The 21,202-nt window shown below is 43.3% G+C and overlaps 1 protein-coding gene across 4 annotated transcripts in view; it reads right to left on the reverse strand.

Annotated features, from left to right (window-relative positions):
- The window catches only part of SLIT1 (slit guidance ligand 1), a 390,223-nt gene that overhangs the window by 83,220 nt on the left and 285,801 nt on the right, over nucleotides 1-21,202 (reverse strand). For all 4 annotated transcript variants that reach the window (XM_056532480.1, XM_056532484.1, XM_056532482.1 and 1 more), the window contains exons 10-13: nucleotides 14,948-15,019; nucleotides 11,548-11,619; nucleotides 4,023-4,094; nucleotides 1,820-1,963 (exon numbers count right to left, since the gene is read on the reverse strand). In XM_056532480.1, coding sequence (XP_056388455.1) covers nucleotides 1,820-1,963; nucleotides 4,023-4,094; nucleotides 11,548-11,619; nucleotides 14,948-15,019 — 360 coding nt within the window. The remainder of the gene's footprint in view (nucleotides 1-1,819; nucleotides 1,964-4,022; nucleotides 4,095-11,547; nucleotides 11,620-14,947; nucleotides 15,020-21,202) is intronic.

Genomic DNA, 21,202 nt, shown 5'->3' on the forward strand with positions numbered 1-21,202 from the left:
GCAGCTGCAATGTGTGCTACGACTCGCGCATCGTAGCGTGTCTGCTCATAGCAGTGGATTGCTATGCTGCTATATGCACAATGTAGGGTCCATCGCCGGCGGATCCGCAGCATAAAATACGCTGCACATCCGTCCATGTGAACATACCCTTCAAGGGGTACTCCCGTGGAAAACTTTTTTTTGTAAATCAACTGGTGCCAGAAAGTTAAACAGATTTGTAAATTACTTCTATTAAAAAAATCTTAATCCTTCCAATACATTTTATGGGCTGTATAATACAGGGGAAATGCTTTTCTTTTTGGATTTCTCTGATGTCATGACCACAGTGCTCTCTGCTGACCTCTGCTGTCCATTTTAGGAACTGTTCAGAGCAGCATATGTTTGCTATGGGGATTTTCTCCTGCTCTGGACAGTTCCAAAAATGGACAGCAGAGGTCAGCAGAGAGCACTGTGGTCATGACATCAGAGAAATCCAAAAAGAAAAGCATGTCTTCTGTAATATACAGCCCCTAAAAAGTACTGGAAGGATTATGATTTTTTAATAGAAGTAATTTACAAATCTGTTTAACTTTCTAGCACCAGTTGATTTAAAAAAAACAAGTTTTCCACGGGAGTACCCCTTTAAAGCGATTATTCAGGTTTAGAAACACATAGCGGCTTTCTTTAAGAAACCGCACCAATCAACTGGCTCCAGAAAGTTAAACAGATTTGTAAATGACTTCTATTAAAAAATCTTAATCCTTCCAATAATTATCAGCTGCTGAAGTTGAGTTGTTGTTTTCTGTCTGGCAACAGTGCTCTCTGCTGACATCTCTGCTTGTCTCGGGAACTGCACAGAGTAGAAGAGGTTTGCTATGGGGATTTGCTTCTACTCTGGACAGTTCCCGAGACATGTGTCATCAGAGAGCACTTAGACGGAAAAGAACAACTCACCTTCAGCAGCTCATAAGTACTGAAAGGATTAAGATTTTATAATAGAAGTCATTTACAAATCTGTTTAACTTTCTGGAGCCAGTTGATTGAGATATATATATATATATATATATATATATATATATATATATATATATATAGAGATAGATAGATAGATAGATAGACAGACAGACAGACAGACAGATAGATAGATAGATAGATAGATAGATAGACAGATAGATAGATAGACAGATAGATAGATAGACAGATAGATAGATATAAGAGTTTTTTCCTGGATAACCCCTTTAAGACTTGTTCTTATGGGCTATTGCAGTTTTTTAGTCAATATCACAAGCGGATGCTGAATGTAAATAATGTATGAAGCATTGGTTTTTAAACTGTTGACCTTCAGATGTTACAAAACTACAACTTCCAGCATGCTGGGAGTTGTAGTTTTGCAACATCTGGAGGCCCACAGTTTGGCGACCACTGCTATAAAGGCCCAACTTTTTTTTGGGGATACAGTCAAAAAGTTGGATACAACAAAAAGTTGTTTCTTTATAGCAGTGGTCACCAAACTGTGGGCCCCCAGATGTTGCAAAACTACAACTCTCAGCATGCCTGGACAGCCAACGGCTGTCCAGGCATGCTGAGAGTTGTAGTTTTGCAACATCTGGAGGCCCACAGTTTGGCGACCACTGCTATAAAGGAACAACCTTATTTTTTGGATACAGTGGTGTATGGCTATAGACCAGTGGTCTTCAACCTGCAGACCTCCAGATGTTGCAAAACTACAACTCCCAGCATGCTCCCAACAGCTGTCCGGGCATGCTGGGAGTTGTAGTTTTGCCACATCTGGAGGTCCGCAGGTTGAAGACCACTGCTATAGACATTCACTAATACTCACAACGTCTGGATGGCTCGGAGCGAGGAGAAGGTTCCTTTCGCCAAACTCTGGATCTTATTGTCGTAGAGCGACAGTAGAGAAAGATTCTGCAGGTCCTGGAAGGTGTCGGCTCGGATGCAGTTAATCTTATTGGCATTCAGGAGTCTGAACGGCGGAAAGAAAAAAAAAAAAGAAAGAAAGCGGAATAAGTCTAATAAGCCCTGACATTTATGACTGCATCGATTTCAACTTATAAGTCATTTATACAGCCCGCACCGGCAATCACTATTCCGCGCACTTCCCCGGTAACCTACATTTAACACGTCTTATCTAAAGAGACCATTTGAAATGTAAAACTCCACTCGCATAAAATATATATATAAATTGACAGCCTTTCATCCTCTCAGCAGGGGTGGGTCTGGAGGAACGGGAAGGATGAAAGGGAAAAAAAAGATGAAATATAAATAAAGTAGTGCAAGTAAAATAAATAAAAAGATATCAAACTGTAATACAAACTTTAAATAATATATTTATTATATTATTATTATAGGAATACAAAATGATCGTCTTAAAGGTTGTTCGTTTACTAAGAGGTCTGTGTTAGGCCATGTTCACATGGCCGAAAATGTGCAGAATCATCCAACAGGCACTCGGAAATGCGCCATCTCATAGACGGCAATGCATTTCAGAGCGGAATCCGCATAAACAGACGTCAGACTGCCGCGGAAATTCTGCCGTGTGCGCAGTGGAAACCAGGAAGAGGATCGCGACGGAGACCGGAGCCGGTTACCGGAGGCCCCGGGGGAGCGAAGGAAGGTATGTACATCTTTATTTTTTTACAGCCGGCAGTATGGGGGACAATTTTTATATTCTGGAGTTCTCCTTTAGTGTTATTTATTGTACTGTATGTATAGTCAGTATACTAATATATAGACAGTATAAAGGACCTTTGGAGGACTAATGTAATTGTCTAAAGGACCTGTGAGATGTTACATTTTATGTTTATGTTACCCAGAGAGCACCAGCTTAACACATGACCCACAGCTTGACCTATGGGCTTCTGGCTCAGCCCCCCTTTATAAGGGGGTGGCAGGGGTCAAGTCCTGGGGAAAAAAAGTGAGGGAACTCACGCTAGATTTCCACTTAAGGGTGTACTAGACATCTTATACCCTATCCAAAGGATAGGGGATAAGATGTCTGATCCTGGGGGTCCCGTCACTGGGGACCCCCACGTTCTCTCTGCTGCTCCCGGTGTTCGTTTAGAGTGTTTCGTTGGGTGCAGTTTCGTTGGGTGCAGCAACAAACGCTCATGACGTCACAGTAATTCCCCCTCAATGCAAGTCTATGGGAGGGGGCGTGACGGCCGTCACGCCCCCTCCCATAGACTTGCATTGAGGGGGCATTACTGTGACGTCACGAGCCTCTGCCCTGCATCACCAGTCATCTGGCACGGAGCGAAGTTCGCTCCGTTCACCGGATGTCTGGGGTGCTGCAGCCAAGACCCCCGCGATCAGACATCTTATCACATGTATAGGGGCGGAGTAACCCTTTAAGGGCTAGTCCTGCAGGACTCCTGCTAATGGGAACTGCGTTCCTGCTGTGGAAAAAGTACAGGAACTCCGTTCCCATGAGTTCCTGCAGGACTTGAGCCCTGGGGGGTGGCCATTACAATTCTCTCTCTTCTACCATCATTGCTTCTGAGGAACAGTGGTGACCAGATGTCTCAGTGCTTGTGTCCAGCTACCTGGAAGGCCTCAAATCTACCGTCACTTCCAGTAAGTCAAGTCTATGTCTGCTGTCACTACCTACAGTCCAGTCAAGCCTAAAGTCAATTATGTAAAGTCCATTACAAGTACAATTAGTCCCAGCAAGCTGCGAGGTCCTTCTGTGTTCCGGGCCAACTCTCTGGGATTCTGGCCGAGCTGTAGGGACTATAACAACTGTCTGACCTTAGTTAAACCATAACCTGCTCGTGGACTCTCATTTCACTACCTAGCCATTGGGATAGCGGAGATATCGTTTGGGTGGTTCCCGATACCCAAAAACCACTCTGGCGTCACAAACATTAGGGGTTAATAACACCTTGCCCTGGGGGTTAATACCATCTTGCCCCATCCACCTACACCGCTACACCCCATGGTCCCGCCATCACCGTGAGTCACCACAAGTATATAGTTTATTTGCCATATGCATGCAAAGAAAAATTAGATAAATCCTTACTTACAGAAGCTGCAAGGCATGGAGACCACTGAACACACCCTTAGGAAGGTCTGTTATCTTGTTGCCATATAAGACCCTGGGAAACAGAGAAATCCAATATTAGTTATGGGAACTTCAGGATATCAGGGCATACTGAGATTTGTAGTGTATTAAAGGGGTACTCCATCGAAAACCTTTTTTTTTTTAAATTTTTAAATCAACTGGTGCCAGAAAGTTAAACAGATTTGTAAATTACTTCTATTAAAAAATCTTAATCCTTCCTGTACTTATTAGCTGCTGAATACTACAGTGGAAATTCTTTTCTTTTTGAAACCCAGAGCTCTCTGCTGACATCATGAGCACAGTGCTCTCTGCTGACATCTCTGTCCATTTTAGGAACTGTCCAGAGCAGCACATGTTTGCTACGGGGATTTCCTTTTACTCTGGACAGTTCCTAAAATGGACAGAGGTGTCAGCAGAGAGCACTGTGCTTGTGATGTCAGCAGAGAGCTCTGGGTTTCAAAAAGAAAATAATTTCCGCTGTAGTATTCAGCAGCTAATAAGTACTGGAAGGATTAAGATTTTTTTTTAATAGAAGTCATTTACAAATCTGTTTAACTTTCTGGCACCAGTTGATTTAGAGAGAGAGAAAAAAAAAAGTTTTTTACCCGAGTACCCCTTTAAAAGCTGCAGTGCCACAGGTTGCTAAACATGGCTTTACAACAGTGTTGTCCAACCAGGGTCTCTCCAGCAGGTGCTACACAACTAAAAAGACATGGCAGCTCTGTCTGAGTAAACAGGGGAAGGCTGCACTAGGGACAGTACGGTAATCGAAATGCAAACAAAATTAACACTACATTGACGGACCCCTACCAAGGGGTATTCCAGGAAAAAACTTTCTTTTTTATATCAACTGGCTCAAGAAAGTTAAACAGATTTGCAAATTACTTCTATAAAAAAAAAATCTTAATCCTTCCAATACTTATCAGCTGCTGAAGTTGAGTTGTTCTTTTCTTTCTGGCAACAGTGCTCTCTGCTGACATCTCTGCTTGTCTCGGGAACTGCACAGAGTAGAAGAGGTTTGCTATGGGGATTTGCTTCTACTCTGGACAGGTTCCCGAGACGTGTCATCAGAGAGCACTTTGACAGAACAGAACAACTCAACTTCAGCAGCTCATAAGTACTGAAAGGATTGAGATTTTTTAATAGAAGTCATTTAAAAATCTGTTTACCTTTCTGGAGCCAGTTGATATATAAAAACATTTTTTTCCCTGGATAACCCCTTTAATATTGCAAAAGAAAATACATATGCACTCACCACTCGGCACTTGTCACTGCGTTCCGGAGTCTGGGTTATGGGTAGCTGGATCTCAGCGTGGACGCATCATAGGTAGCGCTCAGAGGCAACGCCGGCCAATGGCCGGCGTTGCCTCTGAGCGCTACCTATGATGCGCCCACGCTGAGATCCAGCTACCTGTGACCCGGACTCCGGAACGCAGTGACAAGTGCCGAGTGGTGAGTGCATATGCATTTTCTTTTGCAATATTTGTTGATACTTCATCTGTAGTATATGCACCCCGCAGGAGTCACTATTCATATTGACCGCTGAGGCTGACTGCACACTCCATACAGGTGAATATTCCGTTCAGTGTGCCCTCCCCCCTTCTGTTCTTTGCACCAGTCCCTACCAATTTAATATAGATGTCCTATCCTGAGGAAGGACCAAACTTTTTTAGAACACAATGAGCCATTTTGATACAGATTTTAAAGGAAATCTATCAGCTGCATATCACATTTTGAACTGTTAGGGCAAGGAGACACATGACACCTTTCATATATGTGTCTGTGCTTCTATAACATAGAAAAATGTGTTTATTCTCTAGTACCAAGAGTCAAAGAGGCGTTCCCAAACCCCTGAAGTGCTTAGGACTGGAACACCTCCTTGCTCCCCCCCCAGCAACCCTGTTCCTGCTTGCTTGACAGTCAGCTGGAAGCCAAGCCCTGTTTCCATATCTCACACAATGCACATCACAGGAACCAGATTTGGAAACAGGACTCAGCTTCAAGCTGACTGTCAATCAAGCAGGGACAGGATTGGGATAGGCAATTGAGGAGGTGTTATGAAAGCACAGACAGATTTATGAAAGGTGCCATGTATCTCCTTGTCCTAACAGCCTCTAAGGCTTTATTTACATGGCAACATTTCTGTGATTCCACGCAAATTTTGTTTTGTGGCTTTTTTTGCAGTTTTGCGGATTGTGTCCGGAATTTATGCAAAATTTCTGTGAAGTCATCAGAGGCCAGAAATCAGAGTACCTTTTACTTTAATTGGGCTTTGCACTGAATTTAGCAAAAACTATTGACAGGTTCAATGATTTTGCAGAATCCGTAGTGTGGTACTTCCGCTGCAGAATTTCTGCAGCAAAAATTCTGATAAGTGATTGAGACAGCGGAATCCCCATTCAACACAATGGCCCTCATTTACTAAGAGTGTTGTGTAGGTTTCTTTGTAGGTTTTAATTCCCTACAATTTATTTTCCACGGTATTTACTAAGGTTTCCCTACATTTTCCACTTTCCCTACATTTTGCTTTTTTTACACATGCTCTGATTAGAGATGAGCGAACTTACAGTAAATTCGATTCGTCACGAACTTCTCGGCTCGGCAGTTGATGACTTATCCTGCGTAAATTAGTTCAGCTTTCAGGTGCTCCGGTGGGCTGGAAAAGGTGGATACAGTATGGACCTTTTCCAGCCCACCGGAGCACCGGAAAGCTGAACTAATTTACGCAGGATAAGTCATCAACTGCCGAGCCGAGAAGTTCGTGACGAATCGAATTTACTGTAAGTTCGCTCATCTCTAGCTCTGATCTGTCGGGTTTTCCTCAGCTCAAATCCACCACATTTTCTGTGGAAACTTTAGTAAATACGTTGGGTTTTTGTGAAAATGTCAGGAACACTCCCCTTTTTGGAGACCACGCCCCCATTCCCCCAGCTGCCACTCCCCTTTTTCGGGCTTACTTAGCAAAATGGAGAGTTAGTCAGGGTTTTTTTCAATTCTGGCGCAATATCTGGCGGAGAAAGAATTTCTGGCGCAATGCCACAGAACCTGGCGCACAACCCGACAAAACATGTCGGGTTTGCAATAGTAAATAAGGACCAATGTGCAGTAAATTTTGCAGAATTTCCAAGCTGAATTTTTCTAGCAGATTCCGCTCCAAAATTTCTTCGCGTGAATTTCCGAAAGGAATCCAGTGGTAAAATTCTGCTTGGAAATTTTGTTACAGAAGAGTCTTATTGTTTTCAATGGGATTCTGCTGCACTGTGCACGTGGCAGAGGCATCTGCCACAGATATTCAGATTTCGGCCTCTGTATAAAGAATTGACATGTCAATTCTTTTGTCAGGATCCGCTCAGAAATGCATTGCCGTCCGTGGAAATTCCGCAAATAATCATCCGTGTGAATGTACTCTTAGAGTACGTTCATACGGGCATATTTCTTTTCAAACTCGCAGCGTATCTCCTGCTGCGAGTTTGAAAAGGGACAGAGTCTCCGTGCGCTACCCGAAGCGGAATCTCCGCTGTTGAAAATCCGCTGCAGACCCGCTGAGAGTTTGAAAAGAAATACTCCAGTGTGAACATGTTCTTACAGTATCGGCCGTTTAGAATCTGAATTGCAGCTGACAGATTCCTTTTAATGTTAAAACTTGGATTGAATTAATAAAAGAGAGAAGTAGAATCTTTCCTATGTACAGTGATCCCTCAACTTACAATGGCCTCAACATACAATAGTTTCAACATACAATGGTCTTTTCTGGACCATTGTAAGTTGAAACCAGACTCACCTTACAATGCTCCGGACAGTCCAGATATACGAAATATTGCAATGGCTGGAAGAACCGACCAATCAGAATGGATATTCACTGGTAAAACCCCTGTATTACTGAAGCGTATGCACTGCCTGGTGTCTGTTAGCGCCCCCTACAGTACAGGGAGGTATTACATGTTCTGTACTACTCTTTACCTGGGCAAGGATTAGCTGCTCTTTTGGACACCAGTAGAGATGAGCGAACTTACGGTAAATTTGATTCGTCACGAACTTCTCGGCTCGGCAGTTGATGACTTATCCTGCATAAATTAGTTCAGCTTTCAGGTGCTCCCGTGGGCTGGAAAAGGTGGATACAGTCTTAGGAAAGAGTCTCCTATGACTATATTCACCTTTTACAGCCCACGGGAGCACCTGAAAGCTGAACTAATTTATGCAGGATAAGTCATCAACTGCCGAGCCGAGAAGTTCGTGACGAATCGAATTTACTGTAAGTTCGCTCATCTCTAGACACCAGGTGAGGGCGGCTCCATGTTACTTTTTTAGGACATTGTGTACTGTACAGGACCCCAAAAAAGCTCCTGTCCTCTACATAGACCAGTGCTTCCCAAGCAGGCTGCCCCCAGCTGTCGCAAAACTACAACTCCCAGCATGCCCGGACAGCCTTTGGCTGTCCGGGCATGCTGGGCGTTGTAGTTTTGCAACAGCTGGAGGCTCCCTGCTTGGGAAACACTGACATAGACAAGGATTACAGCTCCCAGCAGATCTTTCTTACTTTTATATGTAACAATTTGCTTTATCTGTATTAGTTATCTACTTATTTTTCTTGAATTCTCACTTTTTTCCTATTTTTGGATGACATTTTGGTGCCTTTAGAATCAATTACCAGGAGTATGTCCATAGAGTTCTGGTCTCAACATACAATGGTTTCAACATACAATGGTCGACCCGGAACCAATTAATATTGTAACTTGAGGGACCGCTGTCATTTCCATCGGCCTTAAAACCTGCATCAGAATGGGATGCGTGAACGAACCCTTGTAAGCATCTGCTTAGCCAATGAGCACATCTGCCTTACGGGTTATTCAATTAATATTTCCTTGACAGCGAGATAGAAAGGGCCTGATGTGTGGTAATTAGAGATGAGCGAACTTACAGTAAATTTGATTCGTCACGGACTTCTCGGCTCGGCAGTTGATGACTTTTCCTGCATAAATGAGTTCAGCTTTCCGGTGCTCCCATGGGCTGGAAAAGGTGGATACAGTCCTAGGAGACTCTTTCCTAGGACTGTATCCACCTTTTCCAGCCCACCGGAGCACCTGAAAGCTGAACTAATTTACGCAGGATAAGTCATCAACTGCCGAGCCGAGAAGTTCGTGACTAATCGAATTTACTGTAAGTTCGCTCATCTCTAGTGGTAATGAATGGGCGGAAGGAACCATCCTGCGCTCGCTTCCATTTAACCTGTTATGTTGAATTCTGATTAATTGGACAAAATCTGCGGATTAGACCTGAAGATCTTCGATCACGCTGCGATTATCATCCGGCGGTAAAAAAAAAAAAAATCATTAACAAATTCTTCAGCGGTCATAGAGGAACCTGTCTTGGTGAATGATAATTGCTTTCAATTGAAGACTCCATGTGAGCTAAAGCCCAGCAGATAAATGGTAGGTGCGGGCGTCTATTAATACACGTGTGAACATTCCTATTTTCAGATTTGTTAATTAATACATTCTGTCTCGGGTTGTAAATATCCATATTAAATATAATAATCACATGGCGTCATGCACACAGTCATGTACAGATTGGCTTTTCTGATCTTGTACACCGCCGCCTACTGGTAAGAAGAGAGTATGGCACGCTTCTGCACATTATGGTGGTTACATGGGGCAACTGTGGCAAGCAAAAGGCATTGTATAGCGCGTTCCCTAACATTTCATGTTGTGTTGAGATCTGATAATCTTCACCATCACCAATTGCACTGACTGCTTTACTATTTTTGTTTAAAGTATTTTAATTCCCCCCCTTTTTTTTTTTTATTTAAAAACAGTTTTTGCCCTAAAAAAACTTCTTCCACAAACTATTTTTAGTCACAGAGTCACCCAAACTAAGCCATGTCTTGGGAATGCCCCCAAAACAGCGGGGAACACACCCAAAATTCTAAATATTGGGAAAAATTTGTATAAACCCCTCCCTTTGCTGGTCCAAGTTGCTGGATTCTGGAAAACTGGGATTGGGTCCACCAGTGAAGATTGAAACCGCGGATCGCGGGAGTTAATGGATCGCGGGAGTTACAGCCCTGACGCCGAGCAGACATCATTAATCTGCAGTGCGCATGAGCAGGTCCGCCGGTCGGGCACTTCCTGACAGCCCATCATGTGGTGCGGTCATGTGACCGGGCCTCATGACGAGGCCGGTGACACGGATCCCAGAAGGAGCGCTGGCCGGACGTGTCCGAGCGACATGCGCCAAACAAAGCAGATGGACAGGTGAAAACTAATTACTACTGAGTCTTGATTGGTTTCTTCTAATATAAATAGCGCTTTTTGCTGTGAGGACGAAGGACATCCCGAAACGTGCGTTGGGGTGGCGTTGCTCCAGCAGACCTCCATACTTATTATTGTGTTTCACTGGGTATGTATATGTATTTATAACATTGTTAATGGAATAGATCCATGGTTCCCATAGCACATAGCGCACTTTTCTACATATGAATACTTACCTTATATGTTAATCATTTAGTGTATGGGTCTGTTTTGGAGTGACGCCCATTTTTCTCCATTCAGTGGAGTGTTTTGTATCCCTTCTTCATTATGTACACTTTTTACCAATTTTAATGTATACCAATAAAACTATATTTTATTTTACGCTATAAGTGTCTCCAATCTCGTTCCTTAAGTAGTCAGTGAAGATTGAAATAGAGGGATTAAAAAAAAAAGAAAAAAAAAAAGAAAAGAATATATATATATATAGTCAGTCTATTTAACCGGGTTTGTAAACTCAGACATCACATGCTAAAATAAGGGAAACCCAAACTATTAGAAGTGACCTAACCATTGTACTGTCAATAGAAATGTATACACGGCGCCATTTTCATGGCAGTGGGTGGAGAACAAAAGACTGTTGTGTTGGACAACCCCATAGCCGTCCCTATGTACTTTCCCAAGCATATTAATAATGGGCTATAGCACGAGCATTCTCCTCTCCCGAGCAGCACATAATAACACATTAGTCATATTACAGCCAATCCGGATAAAGTGCTCGTGTCCGTGCGTTTCGCGGGTTCCTAAATCACTGAGTGTTTTTCCCGACTTCTTAATTACGTTTCCTCTGCATGAAGTTCTAATTAACATGAAAGGCAAAGCTGCCGAATCCCATCAATCCTCGGCCGCAGAACGTCGCCGCATTAACATTCACATTTTCCAGAGCAGCCATCCCAAACATTATTGCATTAAGGTCCCTCTCCTGAGGAAATGGGTTTATGCTGTCACCGTAAGAACTGCGGCCACCGATAGAAGATATTTATTTTCCCGGTGTAAAACACTCAGCATTTCATTGAGGCCCCTAATGCAATTCTTAAATGGAAATCACATTAAAAATCTGCAATACCTAAGTGAGGGTCCGCGGAGCAAGAGCAACATGAGCTCATGTGTTCCAGATAGGTGAACCACAAACTCGGGGGGTAATTTAATTTTCTAGGGTGGCCCCCACTAAGTGCAACTTACAGGGAGTTAAGTGAGCGCAGGCCGTGAAACGCGTCGGGGGCGATCTCTGAGATCTGGTTGTTACTTAGGTCTCTGGAATTAAATAGAAAAAAAGTCAGATTAATTATAGGCTGAAAATAAACATTGTAATGTTATACAAAGTATCATGACCAATGGACGTCTACTAGAGGCTTCCAATATATAGTGGAGTTACATCAAGGACATTTAGAAGGAACTGCCTACAAAAGACATACAAACAGTGCATTTCATATCGTATATAGGGCATTTGAGGCATCTTATATATACAACTGTATGAAATACAGATGCATACGCCACCTTAAAGGGGTACTCCCGTGGAAAACTTTTTTTTTTTAATCAACTGGTGCCAGAAAGTTAAACAGATTTGTAAATTACTTCTACTAAAAAATCCTAATCCTTCCAGTACTTATTAGCTGATGAATACTACAGAGGAAATGGTTTTCTTTTTGGAACACAGAGCTCTCTGCTGACATCATGAGCATAGTGCTCTCTGCTGACATCTCTGTCCATTTTAAGAACTGCCCAGAGTAGGAGAAAATCCTCCATAGAAAACATATGCTGCTCAGGACAGTTCCTACAATGGACAGAGATGTCAGCAGAGAGCACTGTGCTCGTGATGTCAGCAGAGAACTGAGTCTGATCTGTGTTCCAAAAAGAAAACCATTTCCTCTGTAGTATTCAGCAGCTAATAAGTACTGGAAGGATTAAGATTTTTTTAATAGAAGTAATTTACAAATCTGTTTAACTTTCTGGCACCAGTTAATTTAACAAAAAAAAAAAAAGTTTTCCACAGGAGTACCCCTTTAAGGCCTCAATTGTAAAAAAAAAAAAAAAAAAAAAGGGTGTACTCTTTTGAAGATAAGTGCAGTAAGAAAAAAAAAAGTATATAAATGTCTCTTTTGGCATACCAGTCTATAGACAATTTAAAGGGGTACTCCACTGGAAAATGTTTTTATTAAATCAACTGGTGCCAGAAAGTTAAAAAAAGATTTGTATATTACTTTTATTAAAACAATCTTAATCCTTCCAGTATTTATCAGCTGCTGTATGATCCACAGGAAGTTCTTTTCTTTTTGAATTTCCTTTCTGCCTGACCACAGTGCTCTCTGCTGAAACCTCTGTCCATGTCAGGAACTGTCCAGAGCAGGATAGATTTTCTATGGGGGGTTTGCTCCTACTCTGGACAGTTCCTAAAACTGACAGAGGTGTCAGCAGAGAGCACTGTGGTCAGGCAGAAAGGAAATTCAAAAAGAAAAGAACTTCCTGTGGATCATACAGCAGCTGATAAATACTGGAAGGATTAAGATTTTTTTTAATAGAAGTAATTGACAAATCTGTTTTAACTTTCTGCCACCAATAAAAGTGGAGTACCCCTTTAAGGCTAAAGCCATTGATTTGGTTGATCTTTATGGTAGTGTTTTCCAACCAATGAGCCTCGAGCTGTTGCAAAACTACAACTCCCAGCATGCCCGGAAAGCCAAAGGCTGTCCGGGCATGCTGGGAGTTGTAGTTTTGCAACAGCTCGAAGCCCACTGGTTGGGAAACACTACCATAAAGATCAACCAAATCAATGGCTTTAGCCTTACATTGTCTATAGGCTTGCTCTGTAGCAAGGGTTTTATAGCAATACTAAGTACTTTGCACTGAAAACACAGCCTTATCACAATGGCTGCAATGTTTACCTATGGTGATTATTGCAAAAAATCCAACTTGGGAGTTTTTGTTTTTTCCATAGGGAAACAGAATTAAAATGCGAGTTGCAGTATTGCCATCAATCGTTGAAAAGCTCTAACTTAAAGTGGTTTATGTTTTTTATTTTTACTACAGTATTCAGGAACAACAGGGGCCACAAAATAGAACTGATTGGTCTCGTAAAGATGGATATCTATATCTATCTCTCTCTCACTCTATCTATCTATCTATATATATATATATATATATATATATATATATGTGGAAGAAAAGACAAGGTCTGGCACTAGGTTGCAGGTAAAAACTTCTTATTCCTTTATTTCAAGATTCTGCAGTACAGGGTAGTAAGTCTGACGCGTTTCGCTACAAAGCTTAATCAGTCTACGATTAAGCTTTTTAGCGAAACGCGTCAGACTTTCTACCCTGTACTGCAGAATCTTGAAATAAAGGAATAAGAAGTTTTTACCTGCAACCTAGTGCCGGACCTTGTCTTTTCTTCCACAAGTGAGTAGCCGGAGGCGGTACCAGCCGGTCTACGGCACAGGTGGCGAGGTGGGCGTGCACGGGGTGAGCGACTCACAAATCAGCCTTGAGATATATATATATATATATATATATATATATATATATATAAAATCTCTCCAAGCTATTTGGCCGCCAAATTGTGAGCTAAGGTCCTCACTTTTTCATTTTTTCTTTTTTTGCACTATAGCTGTATAGCATTTCATGTTTTATCTGTATCATTGTGCTAGCAGTGTGCTGCTGTATTCTCCTGTTGCTGTATTTTTAGCCTAGCAGCGTGCACCTGTGTGCCAGGTCCATATAGTAGTTTTGGTATCAGTAGTGCAGGCCAACATATCCTTGTTTGTGTTATACATACGGGGGAGTGGCTTCCTCCATGTTGGCTCCTGCACCCCACCCACCTCTATTAGGTGTGTATAAGGTGCTGGATGTCTCAGATCTTGCAATGCCTGTTAAATTGATTGCACAGAGGCATATTCACAGTGTAGGGTCCGTCCCAATTAGGTCACCTTACCGTGGTGGGATGGTCCAAGCTATTTGGCTGCCAAATTGTGAGCTAATTACCTCACTTTTTCATTTTTTGCACTATAGCTGTATAGCATTTCATGTTTTATCTGTATCTTTGAGCTAGCAGTGTGCTGCTGTATTCTCCTGTTGCTGTATATATATATATATATATATATATATATATATTTACAAATAATATATATAATGTATAATAATATATTTAAATATCTATCGCCTCCTTGTTATTATTCATAAGATGTACCAGGCTAAACTTGACGATCTGGGGGAAAAAAAAAAACTGTTAAAAAAAAATAAAATAAAATAAAAAAAAATGTAGTTTGCAGAAGAGAAGAGAAGATGGCACTCACCGATGGATATTCTTATCTCATTCTGTTTATTGTTACAAAGAGACAACAAACATATGACTGACAGAGACGACGACCCGTTTCACGTCATATCGACACTTTTTCAGTCATATGTTTGCTGTCTCTTTGTAACAAAAAGAAAAAGGAGAAAAATCTGATAGTGGCTTACCCCTCCTGTCCATTTAGAACACATGAGCGTTCAGCAAAGCTGAGTGTTCAGGTGTACAGGGGATGAGCAAACAGAGCAGTCTTTCAGCATTGATTTAAAGAAATGTGTCATTGTATAGGGCACTTACATCCTGCGTAGCTTCTTATATGGTGAGAAGGCTCCGGGTGGCACAGACTTGATTCCATTCAGCTCTAAGCGTCTAGGCACATAAAAAGAAAGAACTCAGGTCACAACTTTGGATTTATACATAGCAGAAACATCTTTTGCTTTTCCCATTCACATCTTCCCTTATGCATCAGTTCTAAACTTCATTTTATACAACATTTTCTAGGCCACTTTTTTATCCATAAAGTGCCTTATAGTGTCACTAGTAATTTAGAACAAAATTGTCAGTTATTTCAGAGCTAGTCGGTGTAGACTAGCTGCTATGATTCACACACAAGAGAGGGAATCCTGGTCCCCTATATCTCTATAGCACACCCTCAAAATCACTAGCAGCATGAAAGACATTATAGAGCAGTACAGGAAGAGAGAATCCTTCCCCTTTATCTCTATATCACATTCAGAGGCAGCACAGGGGACATTATAGAGCAGAACTCAGCACTGTAAGCTGTGATTCCAGCTTTTTTTTTTTGCCTTCCTCTGGATCAACTCAGGACTCATTAGGGTTATAGGATGAACTTGATGGACTCTGGTCTTTTTTCGACCTTATGAGCTATGTTACTATGTTACTTCCTAATTGCATTATTCTTGGGCTACAGAAATTACCCAGGACTTTAAAACATCTTGCCAACTGTCCAGCAGGCAGGGCCTAGTGTGGAGGACCTGATACTAGGTTGGGATATGAGGACTGGATATGAGGTCGGGATATGAGGATGGGATATGAGGATGGGATATGAGGACGGGATATGAGGACGGGATATGAGGACGGGATATGAGGACGGGATATGAGGACGGGATATGAGGACATGATATAAGGATGATATATGAGGTTGGCATATGAGATTGAGATATGATGATGGGATATGAGGATAAGATATGAGGACAATATATGAGGACAGAATATGAGGACGGGATATGAAGGCAGGATATGAGGACAGGATATGAGGACATGATATGAGGACGGGATATAAGGACGGGATATGAGGACGGGATATGAGGACGGGATATGAGGACATTATATGAGGGCAGGATATGAGGATGGGATATGAGGATGAGATATGAGGACAATATATGAGGACAGAATATGAGGATGGGATATGAAGGCAGGATATGAGGATGAGATATGATGATGGGATATGAGGATGAGACATGAGGACAGAATATGAGGATGAGATATGAGGGAGGATATGAGGACGGGATATGAGGACAGGATATGAGGATATGATATAAGGATGGGATATGAGGACGGGATATGAGGACGGGATATGAGGACATTATATGAGGGCAGGATATGAGGACGGGATATGAGGACATTATATGAGGGCAGGATATGAGGACGGGATATGAGGACGGGATATGAGGACGGGATATGAGGACGGGATATGAGGACGGGATATGAGGACAGGATATGAGGACATGATATGAGGACATGATATAAGGATGGGATATGAGGACGGAATATGAGGACGGGATATAAGGACGGGATATGAGGACATTATATGAGGGCAGGATATGAGGACGGGATATGAGGACATTATATGAGGGCAGGATATGAGGACGGGATATGAGGACATTATATGAGGGCAGGATATGAGGACGGGATATGAGGACATTATATGAGGGCAGGATATGAGGACGGGATATGATGATTGGATATAAGGATGAGATATGAGGTTGGCATATGAGATTGAGATATGAGGTTGGGATATGAGGATGAGACATTTGGACAGGATATGAGGACAGAATATGGGGATGAGATATGAGTTTGAGACATGAGGATGAGAGCGTCATTATTGGTTTTCCTCTTCAACAAGGTTTAGGCAGGAAGACCGGGCAACACCGTGGAAATTATTCAACAAAGGTAATGGATTTCAAACTTGGGCAAATTCATTTGTCAAGACTTCTAGGGTCAAACACTTGTACAAAAGGTATCCTGCCACAAACATTCCTTTAAAATCTTTAAGAGTACCACTTAATAGGTATATATATATATATATATATATATATATATATATATATATATGTGTGTGTGTATATATATATATATATATATATATATAGATAGATAGATAGATAGATAGATATATACATATATGAATTTATTTTTATTTTTATCCACCACGGGGTAGAAAAATAAAAAAATTAAAGCCGGATTTGTCTGATCCCCAGTATGTATAAATCTTGGGAGATTCTGCACACATATCATGCAAAAAAAAGAAGGTTATTATTCTGCATAGGTGTTCGCCAATAAGGCTTAATATTAGCTCTCCTGGTTAATTTCCCTTTTCCTCCTCCACCGCTATTACAGATATTGTCCGACAGCTCCTGAAAGTGACCTTCTGAGAGGCGAAATAAGACCCCCGAGATTTCCTAATTAATATTTCTCGCTAAGTGTCCCCCAGATTGAGCGGTAAGAAGAAGTGACCTGTCAGCTGCGCATGTGAAGCAGAATGACCCGAGTTAACACTCCATCAATTACATTTAGTGGATGCCAGCAGGAGCCTGTGTAATGATTTGGTGTTATAACAAAGCGTGTGTAATGTTTTCAGCTCCGCTGAATCTTCCGGCTTTTGGACAGCAGCTGCGTATTTACCGAAGCCACTTTTTTTTTCCCTTCTTCCCCCAAGAGGACCCGGACGTTGGAGGAGATCAGCTGTAACACAGATCCATGCGGTGATTGCAGGAAGGAACGGTGCCTGACGCAGTGGGACACATGGTGTGCCGCATGGACGTCCCAGCCACAAGGGTCCATTGTTCATTCTCAAGTGCATCTGCGGCACAAGCATATTGTCCCTGGAGAGGGTCTATGTACATGCTAGACAGGCTATTACGAGGTCTCCACCAGCATAAAAAATAGAATATTACAGGAAAAAAGTAGCAGTAAAAGTTTGGTAAAAGCATTGGGTCAACTAGGCCTCATTTTTAGTTTATTCTTTTTATCATGTTATTTGGAAATACTCCAGAGAAAGCGCTACTGAACATCTTGGCTAAGGTGTCTCTAGTGCAGGGTTCTCCATACTGTGGCCCTCTAGATATTGCAAAACTACAACTCCCAACGGCTGTCCGGGCATGCTGGGAGTTGTAGTTTTGCAACATCTGGAGGGCCACAGTTTGGAGAACACTGCTCTAGTGAATAAGGACAGGGGTTTGTCCTGAGTGGACAATGGGGGAGATTCATCCAAACCTGTGTAGAAGACTGATGCAGTTGCCCATAGCAACCAATCACATCGCTTCTTTCATTTTTCACAGGCCTCTTTAAAAATGAAAGAAGCAATCTGATTGGTTGATATGGGCAACTGAACAGCTCTTCCTCTACACAGGTTTTGATAAATATTCCCCAATATGTTTAGGACTGACTTTAAAGGGGTACTCTTGGAAACATATGAATAAAATAACGACTGGGTGTTGCCATTCCCGTTGCCAATAGGGAAGAGAAGTACATAGAAGATAAGGGGCCCCATAGCATTGATATGGGCCTCCAATAATGGCGACTTATTTTGACCCCCAGGACCATAAGGTCTGATGATTATTTTCATTTGCTTCCCATGACTCATTGGTCAATTATCCCCTCCATTAATTTGCAGACAATGCAGTTCCAAGGAGAGAGGGGTTCTGCACAGTTTTTTATCAATAGAAAAAGGAATGGGATTAACCAAGATGGGGCCCCTTCACTCCGAAAGCCCCATATCAGCCGCATGGCATGCCCTACACCAGTGTTTCCCAAGTGCGGTCCTCAAGTCCCACCAACAGGTCATGATTGTAGGATTTCCTTTTTTTTTACCCGGTGTTATAATTATGGTCATTAAATTAGGCATCACCACAATTATATCACATGTGTAAGACTAAGGAAATCCTGAAAACATGACATTTGAGGACTGGGCTTGGAAAACACTGCCCTACACCAATACTATTCAATCAGTGTTGACCGTCTCAGAGTCTTTAGAACCATACACTCACTTCTTAATACATTTCCAAGAGGCATAACAGAGGAATGGTACAACCACAAAAGTAACTTGATTCCTTTGGCCCCCAATGCAGACCCCCTTCAGAGGTGCCTTTAGGAGCCAGGGTCTGAGTCAGGGGTGGACATATCGCCTGTGCAGCCGGTTCAGCTGCACAGGGGCCCAGCGTGGGAGGGGGCCCGGCCCGCACTCACACGCTGGGCCGGTCCTACCATCGGACCAAGTGCACAGGGCCGCCATCAGGGGGTAAACCCATACACTTGTATGGGGCCCGGAGCTTCAGGGAGGCCCGGACGTCCCTGTACTTTTTTTTTTCCGGCTAGTCAGTGAGTGACTGCGACTGTCACTCACTGACTCCTGGCTGGGTACCCGTCAGAACTATGACCGGGCCTCATAGTCCGGGGGGCCCGCAGGACTATGAGGCCCGCTCTTTCTAGGGCGCGGGCCCCTTAAGAAGTACGGCAGGGCCGGACAGGCCAGGGGCTGATGGGAGTCGACGTGCCCCGCGCAGGCACGCACGTCTACTCCAGTCACCTGACCTGTCCCGGCGCGATCTCCAGTCCATCATCTTCCCGACGGATCCTCCCCATGCAGTGACACTCTGACAGGAGCAGCAGCTGCACCGAACCCCGGCAGGGTGAGTGAACGGGTGTGTGTGTGGGGGGGGGGGGGGGGGGGTTGGATGGGGGCTATGTTGTTTGCAGACTACAATGGTGATGAGAGGTGCAGGGGAACTGGTGCTTGGGGTGTTATAGGGGTGATGAGAGGGGGGGGTTATGGGGGTAATGAGAGGTGCAGGGGGTGTTATGGGGGGATGAGAGGTGCAGGAGGGTGTTATGGGGGGATGAAAGGTGCATGGGGAGGTTATGGGGGTGATGAGAGGTGCAGGGGGTTATGGGGGTAATGAGAGGTGCAGGGGGTGTTATGGGGGTAATGAGAGGTGCAGGGGGGTGTTATGGGGGGGGATGAGAGGTGCAGGGGGTGTTATGGGGGGATGAAAGGTGCATGGGGAGGTTATGGGGGTGATGAGAGGTGCAGGGGGTTATGGGGGTGATGAGAGATGCAGGGGGGGTTATGGGGGTAATGAGAGGTGCAGGGGGGTGTTATGGGGGGATGAGAGGTGCAGGGGGTGTTATGGGGGGATGAAAGGTGCATGGGGAGGTTATGGGGGTGATGAGAGGTGCAGGGGGGTTATGGGGGTGATGAGAGATGCAGGGGGGGTTATGGGGGTGATGAGAGATGCAGGGGGTGTTATGGGAGTGATGAGAGATGCAGGGGGTGTTATGGGGGTGATGAGGGGGGGGTGTTATGGGGTGATGAGAGGTGCAGGGGGGGTTATGGGGGTGATAAGAGGTGCAGGAGGGTGTTATGGGGGTGAAGAGAGGTGCAGGGGGTTGTTATGGGGGTGGTGAGATATGCAGGGGGCATTATAATAGTGATGAGGAGAGGTGCGGGGGTTATAGTAGTGATGAGGAGAGGTGCGGGGGTTATAGTAGTGATGAGGAGAGGTGTGTGGGGGGGGTTATAGTAGTGATGAGGAGAGGTGTGTGGGGGGGTTATAGTAGTGATGAGGAGAGGTGTGGGGTTATAGTAGTGATGAGGAGAGGTGTGGGGGGGGGTTATAGTAGTGATGAGAGGTGCCTGGGGGGGGTTATAGTATTGATGAGGAGAGGTGCGGGGGGGTTATAGCAGTGATGAGGAGAGGTGCAGGGGTTATAGTAGTGATGAGGAGAGGTGTGGGGGGGTTATAGTAATGATGAGGAGAGGTGCGGGGGTGGTTATAGTAGTGTTGAGGAGAGGTTTGGCAGGGGTTATGGGGGTGATGAGGAATGATGAGGACACAGAGGATAAGAGGTATTATATTTAGTGGGTATAGTGTGTGGCAGGATTATATTTAGTGGGTACAGTGTATAGCAGTATTATATTCAGGGTACAGTGTGTGGCAGGATTATATTTAGTGGGTACAGTGTATAGCAGTATTATACTCAGGTTACAGTGTATAGCATTATTATATTCAGGGTACGGTGTGTGGCAGGATTATATTTAGTGGGCACAGTGTGTAGCAGTATTATATTCAGGGTACAGTGTATAGTATTATTATATTCAGGGTACAGTGTATAGCAGTATTATATTCAGGGTACAGTGTGTGGCAGGATTATATTTAGTGGGCACAGTGTGTAGCAGTATTATATTCAGGGTACAGTGTATAGTATTATTATATTCAGGGTACAGTGTATAGCAGTATTATATTCAGGGTA

This window comes from Hyla sarda, chromosome 7 (genome assembly GCF_029499605.1).
Source record: "Hyla sarda isolate aHylSar1 chromosome 7, aHylSar1.hap1, whole genome shotgun sequence".
Classification (NCBI taxonomy): Eukaryota; Metazoa; Chordata; class Amphibia; order Anura; family Hylidae; genus Hyla; species Hyla sarda.